Below are 10,037 nucleotides of genomic sequence, written 5' to 3' on the forward strand. Positions count from 1 at the left end.
AGAGTTTTAGCCGGCAACGGCGAATGGCACGGTGGATTGTGTTCACCGACAATGTTTTCTGGAAGTATTCCTGAGCCCATGTTGTGATTTCCATTACAGTAGCATTCCTGTATGTGGTGCAGTGCCGTCTAAGGGCCCGAAGATCACGGGCATCCAGTATGGTTTTCCGGCCTTGACCCTTACGCACAGAGATTGTTCCAGATTCTCTGAATCTTTGGATGATATTATGCACTGTAGATCATGATAACTTCAAACTCTTTGCAATTTTTCTCTGAGAAACTCCTTTCTGATATTGCTCCACTATTTTTCACCGCAGCATTGGGGAATTGGTGATCCTCTGCCCATCTTGACTTCTGAGAGACACTGCCACTCTGAGAGGCTCTTTTTATACCCAATCATGTTGCCAAATGACCTAATAAGTTGCAAATTGGTCCTCCAGCTGTTCCTTATATGTACAATTAACTTTTCCGGCCTCTTATTGCTACCTGTCCCAACTTTTTTGGAATGTGTAGCTCTCATGTAATCCAAAATGAGCCAATATTTGTCATGACATTTCAAAATGTCTCACTTTCAACATTTGATATGTTATCTATATTCTATTGTGAATAAAATATAAGTTTATGAGATTTGTAAATTATTGCATTCCTTTTTTATTCACAATTTGTACAGTGTCCCAACTTTTTTTGGAATCGGGTTTGTAGTATTATCCTTTATTCATGTTTGTTAGAGCATTAATTCAGCACAGCATGAAGAAGAGAAAACATAAGACTTCAATAATATCCTACTTTAGTGGCCAAAAGTGATGCTAGAGGGGATATTTGTTTTTAATGACCCTACAAGTTTGATTAAACAATCACAATATGAGGAAAACATTGTAAATATTTCAAACATGAAGGAAGAACAAAACACTAAATTTGGTTATGTATTTGTCTGACAAAATTTGGCAAAAAAAAAAAGGCAAACTGCAGCTACAAGTTTTATTTTACTATGATGCAAAAAAAAACAAAAAGCTCACACAAAAAAAGAATACATTAACTAAAACTAATATTTCATTGGTTCTCTCATTTTTGCAAATCATGCCCACACAATTTGGCATGTTTCATTGCATTATCATAAATAAAACAATTGACTCCAAGCACAACTACGCAACATGCTTACAAAATAAAAACATATATATATTAAAATATATATATTTGAATAAAGGGTGAAGATGTCACAGGGTTTCTGTGGGCCTTAAATCAGTGCAGAAAGTGATTGATGATGCTAATGTAAAATGAAGTCTTGAAAAATGGAACAAAATTAAGTTTATGCCTAAAACAAGAGCAAATATCTTTCAATGAGTTATGAACCTTTTGAATTAAGTTGATTTTTCTGAGCCCATTGGCAGATATTTGTTCTTGTTAAAAAAAAAACAAAAAAAAAAACACAAGACTTCATATTTTGTGTCATTGTGCATCTCAAGTAAATGCATTTTGATTTAAGAATCATATAATTCCCCTGGAAAACAAGACAAAAATACTGAGGAAGAACTTCACTTTTCTGCAGTGTGATCAGAATGTACAGTAAAAGTTATTTCCATATTCTAGTGGTTGGAAGCAGAGCAAATCAAGCTTCTTACTGTATTTTCAAGTGTTGCTAAAACAACTCATTGCATTTCTCTCTAGACATTGACATTTGACGTATAGGGTTCCCTTCAATTTATTCTTTACTTGCTCTTAAACTTTACCTTCTTAAAACCTGCAGAAACCCTGTGTCAGTTTTTCTAGGCCAGACATCACTTTTGGCCACTACTGTACAAGCATTAGTTTAAAATGTAAGAATTATTCCCTTCGACAGCTGTCTGCATTTTTAAATGGACCAATGGAGTAACATTAATCGTCTCAAAGCAAATCATTTGAATCAATGATATGTCCTGAGCTGTGTTTGAGTATTTATATGCACTATATACACAAAACTGCAAGTTGGTAGTCTTGGTGTGTCAGTAATCACAAGTATACTGTACAGGTAGTTAGATGTACTTTATTCATCCTGAGAAGGACATTCAGGTGTAATGTGCTTGACAATTGCATGACATTGTCATTTTAATACATTGTGAGCTTTTTTTGCGACTAAATGCTGTAGAGTAAAAATAATTTAGGTGATAGTACATTGAGAAGAAATGAAAGTAAAAGCCACCCATGACTGCTTTTGGCTTTTTGTTATAATTCCGATTGTAAAATTACATCTTTAGATGTTTGAAATTAACAGGTTTCCGTGAATGTGAATATATTCCGAAACACTTACAGTTAAACAGAACTACAGTTGACATTCAAGTGTTTAAGTTATAGATAAACACGTAGACATGAATAGAATTAGATTTGCCATCTCAAAAACAGCATGGAAATACATAATCCTTCACTAAAATGCTTTCCAGGTTATGCACTTTTCAGAAAAGAAAACATGCAGCATGTATAAATGTGTAAAAGCAAATACAAACTGAACATTGTGTTGTCTTAAAATAAATATAAATATCCACTGGCATTAATTTCTTTGATCAAAATTAAGACTCATCTGCAGCCTTTGATGTCAGAAAAAATGGCTACTTCATAAATATCACAGTAAATATTCTTTAACGGAAGTTTTCGAGATCACAGTTCAACCGAAATACTGTTACACAACAGATTATATAATAAAGCTCAAATAAAGACAAAAATATGAGATGGAAACAAAATCCTATAAGAGATAGAAAATTGTTAGAAATACTTTCTAACTCTAAAGCATTAGAATAAATGGATCAATAAATGCTGAGCAATAGCATACATTGCAAAAGGGTACAGGAAGTACAACATGTTAGTTAAAAGAGACGTGGCATTAGTGCCCTCAAATATACAATAAACCATTCTCCAGTGTAAATGTCCTCATAAAGCAGTCAGCATTATGTTTCCGTTTATAAAATCTTTGCAAAAGAAAGAGTGATGCACGGTTCATAGAGAAATTCATACATGTGCTCTCTGTACTGTAACGGTGATGAGCAGCAGGCCGTCGCTGTGAAGCAGTCCTGACCTTTTTTCCATTGCCGTCTTGCCATTTATATGTGCGGTCAATGCTGAAACCTCTCCGCACTAAGCCCAGCGCAGAGGACAGGAGCAGGAAGCCTCTGACTGATCACGCAAATTTCTTCTTGGTTGCAGTGAAACGTTCCATGTACTGAGCAATGCAAAGATAAAAATCAAGTCGTTATATGACAATGTAAGAAAAAAAACATTTCAAATGGCTTTCTTAATCTAGATCCTTAATCTAGATTTCGTAATCTACCCCCTGTGTGTTCACATTTTGTTCTTCTTTGCTGTTCGTTTGTCATCTTCACTTTATTTTGTTGTGGGAATTCAGGGCATTTTTACTGTTTGATACATTTTTACTGCTCGATTCATGTGCTTGTCATCTCCTAATTAGGACCCGAGAAAGATACCAAAGTCTCTTTTAGACGAGTCATTTCACTTGGCGAGCATCTTTGAAACACCTCTCGGGCATGCAAGAGCAGCTCTTATCTCTATGAATGGGGAAACAGCAAATTCTCCAAAGCTGTTAGCCAAGCAAACAAGAGAATAGTAAGCAAAAACAACAGGAAACTCTGTATATTCGAGCAGTGTGCACGTAAAAAAAAATCAATTCGATTTGAAGTTTGACACATAAACGCACACATCAATCGATCACTTTATTTAGCATTCATGTAAACACTATGTTCAGATTCATCAATCAGAATTAATTAATTCTGACTGAAACAAAAGGTGTTCATTTAAACGAAGCTACTGTTTCTCAGAAATTGCTTACTGCACCTTTAAGACTATAGTTATAGGATGTTATTTTTGCAAATTAATCCACAACTTATAACTTGATTGCAATAAACACTTTAATGTCGAAATCAAATTCTTCGATCTCTCAATGTTTGAACAGATAGATTTGAATAGTAGATATAAACAGATTCAGCTGGTTATAAGATTGAAATTTCACTCATAAGTGAAGCAAATAACTGATCGCACCAAGTTACTGTAAATTTTTTAGTAATGCTATACAATAAGGTTTAACTTTAGTTAACTATATTAGTTAACATGAACTAACAATGAACTACACTTCTACAGCATTTATTAATCTTAGTAAATGTAAATTCCAACATTTACTAATACATTTTTAAGTTGTATTTGTTAACATTTGTTAATGCACTGTGAACTAACATGAACAATACCTTAACAAAGATTAATAAATGCTTCAAAACTTACTGAGAACTTATTGTAAAGTGTTACTAATTTTTTTTTTTTTTATAGCCACTTGGCCCCATTCACACCTAAGTAAGATCTGTTTTGGGCGAACCAACCCGTCACAAGTGGACTAACTAACTAGAAGTTTAAACTGGGTCAAAATGCTTAGATTTAATCACTCAAACTTCATTCTGAGGTAATCGACAGCGCACATAACTACATCACATCTGTAGTGTAAACACTAATTAAACACTGACAATTCTGCATAAAATTGCTCTAAGATTAATACTAAATTATTTTTGGAGGAAATTATAATTCTTTTTTAATCCCGGGTGCCTTAGAGGCAAGTTGTATTATGTCAAGTGTGAATTGCATGCACTGAATGGTTCAATTCAGAGCAAGAATTCTTCTTGGACTTTCCTATAACTCCTTGCTGAAATGATGGGTTAGATTGTGTGGGATTTGACTTTGTTTCAAAAATAAATACTTAGACCAGTTTTGTTTTACATTCAAACTTAAACTGTGGTATTTTCCATCTTGGAAAAACGTGACATTTATTGAGGATGAGATGCACAAAACAAAGCTGACAGTTAACATTGGACTTGGAATAATATAAAGAATAATAAAAAGATTTTTTTTGCATTGTGTTTTCTTATAAAAGACATACGGTTTAAAGCTATAAAAATAAAAGTTCCAAAAGGGCGTTTTACGCAGCAATGCCATAGAAGAACCATTTTTGGTTCCTCAAAGAACCTTTCAGTGAACAATATAATCTAAAGAACCTTTTTCCACTATAAAGAACCTTTTGTGGAATGTAAAGTTTCCATGGATGCTAAAGATTCTTCATGGAACCAGAGATGACATTAAAGAAGAATGTTTACTTTTTAAGAGTGTATAAGAGTAGCCTAAACTGACACAAACTTACTTTATCATATCCTTCTAGGTCACGCATTTTTTTCACTTCAAACAGGTTGCCCTCCACAGACAGCAGGGACACCTGGGACTCTGTGAGGATGGAGATCGGGATAGAGGAGAGCTCCAGACAGTTCTCCTCTAGCCGTAAGACCTTCAGTCTGGGAGCATGAGACACCTCTGGAGCCAGGGTTGAAATCTGAAACAGAACAAACGCAGGACAAAAAGTCACCCTGACACCCCTTTATCATGACATTTCCTGAATTCAATGAACTAAAAACTCACCTGGTTCTGATTGAGGTTGATTTCAATGGCCTGCAGTTCGGCCACCTCTGCAGGAACCACATGGATCTGATTCTTGGACAGGTCCAGAACATCAAGCTGGCGAAGGCTGCTGAGTCCAGTGGGAAACTCTTTGAAGTGATTCCCAGACAGGCTCAGGGTGCGCAAGGACTTCAGCTGACCCACCGACGCAGGAAGCTGCTTTAGCTGGTTCCCATTTAAAATAAGAGTCTCCAGCTTCTTGAGTTTCCCGATATCATTTGGTAGACTGGCTGTATATGATAAAGTTCACACATTAATGGAGTGCTCAAGGGTTTATATAATAGAAAACAGGCTCCTTTGGCAATAATATGAATTTAATCTAAGCTTTATCTACATACAGGGTCTAAAACTCGTCACTCATAAAGCGCCAAATGCGAATAAACATTGAAGTTGACGTGTTTATGAAATGGTATCAATCACCAGTTGGTCGGTAAAATTTTTTTGAGCGCTAACAATGCAATGTAGGGAGAACATAAACAAACGTGAACGACACTTGGGAGAGTTGATGTTCACTAAAATTAAAGCCTTGCCAATTTGAATATTCAAGTGCAAGAAGATGCGAAAGGGAACTCAATTTGTTTCTGTGCGCAAACATTCGAATCGTGTGCCTAGAAAGCTTACAAATACTGAATTGAGCTCTTCATGCCTTAAATTAGTTAAAAAAAAAAGGTTTAAGTCAATGTAAAGAGTTGTGGGAAAACAGGATGCGCGTCAGATCCACGTCATGTGTGGTGGGTCTTAAAGTGACAGCAGCCTAATAAACCCGCTGCTGTCTGTCATTAATGTTAATCAAAGTAAATTATGTCCACACTGTTTGGCATGTTTCATTGCGATATCACAATAAAACAACTGATTCCCAGCACAACTATGCAAAATGCTTACAAATTTTGAATATACGTGTTGTCAAAAGTACCGAAGTCAATACCAAATCGATACAGAATTTTTAAAAATGTGACGCTTTGAGTGCTGTTAAGCGGATTCGTAAACACCTTTAATTGGCCATTGTGTTCACACGCTCACCAAATATGTCTGTGATTGGCTACAATGATCAATGCACCGGAGCATTTGAAAGCACACAGAAAGCGTTTTGAAAGCGGGAGCATTTGAAAGCAGGCGTTTATTAGGGGACCAGTCCGCTGATAGATGCCTGCTTTCAAACGCTCCCGTGTGTATCTGTGCAAGCGCTCTGTGAAGATGTTTATTTACAACATGTTTTTGAAGCGTTGATCATTGTAGCCAATCACACACCTATATGTTGAGCATGTGAACACAGTGGCCAATCAGAGGTGTTTACTCAAAGCATCACATTTTTAAATTTTCAGTACCGACTTGGTATCGAAGTCTGTATTTTTGACAACACTATGAATAATATTTAAATAAAGGGTGAAGATGTTGATTTTCCTAGGTCAGACATCTCTTTTGGCCACTACTGTACATGCATATTAAGAATTTGCAATAAAATTTAATTTAATTTATTAAGAAAAAAGTTTACAGACATGTTAGGTATCAACTATTATATATTGCCATTTAGAAACTGCCACTGTACCATACCACCATCAAGCCTATTCAATATTCATCGGTTTGGCAGGTGAATACTCATTTCACATTAGCCAATGACAACAGATGTAATTTATATACAGAAGAAGTTAATACTAATGGTCAAGAGTAAAAATGACTTCTATAAAACTGTTTTCATTGCAAATAACTTGAATAACATGACAAAAAAATAAATAAAATAAAAGATAAATCAAATAGAACGTTGAGTTTATCTTCATAATGATGGCCATATTTAGCTATTTGTCAACACTTACTCAGTTTATTGCTGCTTATGGTAAGACTCTTGAGTTGCTGGAAGCCTCCTATGAATGCTGGAAGCTCCTCGATTTTGTTGTTGGACAGATCAACTGTCCGCAGGTTTGCGGCGAGTTTCTGCAGATCTTCTGGGAACTACATAAACAAAGACACATGAGCTGTCAATAATCCATGAGGACGTCACTGCTGCTAAGTGCATCTGAGTGGGGAATATGATTACGACAAGCCTATTAGTACCTCAGTTAAACTCTTTCCGGTCAGCTGAAAGACTCCAGTCTTCTGAGATGTTTCCAAATGAGCTTTGAGTGCACTGTTCCCCATTTACAGGATCTGGATGTTGCAGATGCTGTTGAATTTATTTTTCAGGAAATCCACTGGAAGACTAAAATAAAGCAATAAAAGTATGTTATATTCTTTATGAAGTCCAGTTTTGGACTTAATTTAACTATTACCATGGTTAGATCAATAAAATTATGGTTTCAATAAAATACAACAGAATGTGTTATGTGTTAAAATATCAGCCCCACACTAAACATTTAAATACAAACGCCAAAGTTTGTATTACTGTGTTATATTACTATTAGATTTATTCACCGACTCTTTCATTCACTAATTATTTAGTAAGAACCTACATCAATATTTCAGCTAAAATCTCATGGTTTACTAGTTGTTACCATAGTAAAAGCATGGTAAACATGAAATCCAGATGACATTAACGTAAATATCTGAGCTAAACAAACACAAGACACAGAAAACAAAGTATAATCTTTTAGCACTTTAGCGCAAAGTCTAATTAACAACGAGCTGTCAAAAATCTGACAGAAAACCGCAGTTAACAGCTGTAAAACATTCGGCTTAATACTACATATTATATCAGAGCAACACTTGCCTTTAGCCAGTTAGCTCGACTAGCTATCTGTAAATCCACAGTTTGACTATAATGTGTAACGTTACAGCAGGAAAAGTTTACAGAATCCCGTTGGCTAGAGATAAATAACCTTCATTAAGCGCTTAAAAATGTGCACAAAAGTAATAAAATAATGTTAGATAGTAATCTAAGGTGGTGATCAAATGGTCATCTAGGGAACTTTGTCCATTCCCAGATTGATGTTTGTTTAGATACAGACAGTTTTAAGCTGCAGCGTGTAATTGCACCTCCGCCCGCTGGATGGCGGTAAGCGACAATTTATCTTCCGTTTCATATTCTGTATATCGCCACTTAGTGGCTTGGCTGTGAAACGACCTCAACCATTTTTAGTCACTATGATGATATCTAAACTTGATATGACAACCTAAATGTCTAAATGTATATATCATCACCCATTGTACACATCTAATAGCAGCACGCATAACAAACATGTTGCCTATTGATTCTACTGTATATAGATATCATTGCATTTCTTTCATTGCACTAAGCTACTCATAAATAAGCTAGCGGGGTTGCAAATTTAGACTGAATTAAGCTGTCTGACTATCTACTTTTTATGCTAGTTTTATTTTTATTTTAGCTAATTAGTCATAAAAATATCTAACAGGTCTCACAAGGAAAAAGCAAAAAATGCATTCAGAATCACTTTTTGCATGTCGACAGTGGCAAGAGGATTTGTTGTACCAATAACTGTCTATGCCATACATTATGGTAACCATGGTGAATGTTTGTAAGGGATGTGCAGTGTTAGAGGGCCAGAGACCACATCCATGTCCTGACATTTAGACCTAAATATGCAAATGTTGCTATTTAATTTCTTTATTAAATAATGACTAGCTTTTCTCTTCTTACTAGAAATTAATCAGTAGCTACATTCTCAGAAAAAAAAACATTCAAATACCTTTACAGATAGAAGAGCTTGTCGCTATAGGGCAGCACCTTACTTTACCTTATTTACCTCAAATCAGTAGTAGGCTACCTTAAAGTAGAAATAAAGCAGTCAGTAAGCATTATTTAGTAAATTGATTTCCACTCTAATCAAAAATATAATAAACACATAAACAAGTAAATGTTACTATTTCAAAGAAAATGACTGCAAGATGGCGGCGCCTTTGCTAAAAAGCTATAACAAAACATTGTGTTTTATAGAATTTTTGATTAGGCCTACACTGCAAAAAATATTTTTTTGAACTTGTAAATAAAGATAGCATAATTTCAATATATTTTACAAACAAATCCTATTTTGTCTTTTTACTTCAGAATGTCATGTTTAATTCAATAAACTTCTTGAGGTTTGGTTTTATTTTATTGTGCTTAAATACATAAGTATATTCAAATGGATCTCCCCAAGTAATATTTACTTAGTATCTTGTCATCTAATGCAAAAAAAAAAAAAAAAAAAAAAAAAAACGACAAACGCAAGTAAAACTTACTCCACGAAGCCAGGCAATCTAGGGCCAGGCATGCGGTCTTGGTCCTGAAGTGGCGCGCAGAGGAAGAGGAAAGCAACGGAAAAATTTCTTGAAGAATGATTTGATTTTTACACGGTAAGTTATAAAATATTTGTTTATTTAGTTATGTTGAGAAGTGTAGAACAATTGCAGAGAAGTATAGAGCAATTTAGCTGTCTGCAGTCCTGGTGGTTAAAGAGTTGAGTTTGCTAAGGAACCGATTAGCACAAACATCCTTTATTAGCAAACGGCATCTGTGTCGAAAACTGTCTTGTATTTTACATGTAGTCTACGGAGAAGTTTAAGGTACAGTGAAGTTTAAAATAAATTTTGCCGGACGAGAGTGGCAGAAGGGCGTGTGTTTCATCTCTGTGA

At 35.1% G+C, this 10,037-nt stretch overlaps 1 protein-coding gene across 1 annotated transcript; it reads right to left on the reverse strand.

Annotated features, from left to right (window-relative positions):
- Nucleotides 1-2,007: 2,007 nt before the first annotated feature.
- On the reverse strand, nt 2,008-8,406 carry lrrc57 (leucine rich repeat containing 57). The gene is made up of 6 exons (XM_067367597.1): nt 8,173-8,406; nt 7,521-7,665; nt 7,283-7,418; nt 5,433-5,701; nt 5,161-5,346; nt 2,008-3,186 (listed from the first exon to the last, which is right to left on the reverse strand). Exons 2-6 carry the CDS (start codon nt 7,602-7,604, stop codon nt 3,145-3,147), a joined length of 717 nt encoding a protein of 238 aa, XP_067223698.1. The 5' UTR covers nt 7,605-7,665; nt 8,173-8,406; the 3' UTR covers nt 2,008-3,144.
- Between the last annotated feature and the right edge of the window lie 1,631 nt (nt 8,407-10,037).

Source organism: Chanodichthys erythropterus, chromosome 18 (assembly GCF_024489055.1).
Source record: "Chanodichthys erythropterus isolate Z2021 chromosome 18, ASM2448905v1, whole genome shotgun sequence".
In the NCBI taxonomy this organism is placed as follows: Eukaryota; Metazoa; Chordata; class Actinopteri; order Cypriniformes; family Xenocyprididae; genus Chanodichthys; species Chanodichthys erythropterus.

Bases quoted from the DNA above. Each gene is read 5' to 3' on its own strand.
- lrrc57 (XM_067367597.1), bottom strand. From the start codon at position 7,604: ATGGGGAACAGTGCACTCAAAGCTCATTTGGAAACATCTCAGAAGACT. The intron at 5,347-5,432 runs GTGAGTTTTTAG...GTTCTGTTTCAG, and splicing joins TCAACCTCAATCAGAACCAG to ATTTCAACCCTGGCTCCAGA. The intron at 3,187-5,160 runs GTAAGTTTGTGT...TGCATTGCTCAG, and splicing joins ACCTAGAAGGATATGATAAA to TACATGGAACGTTTCACTGC.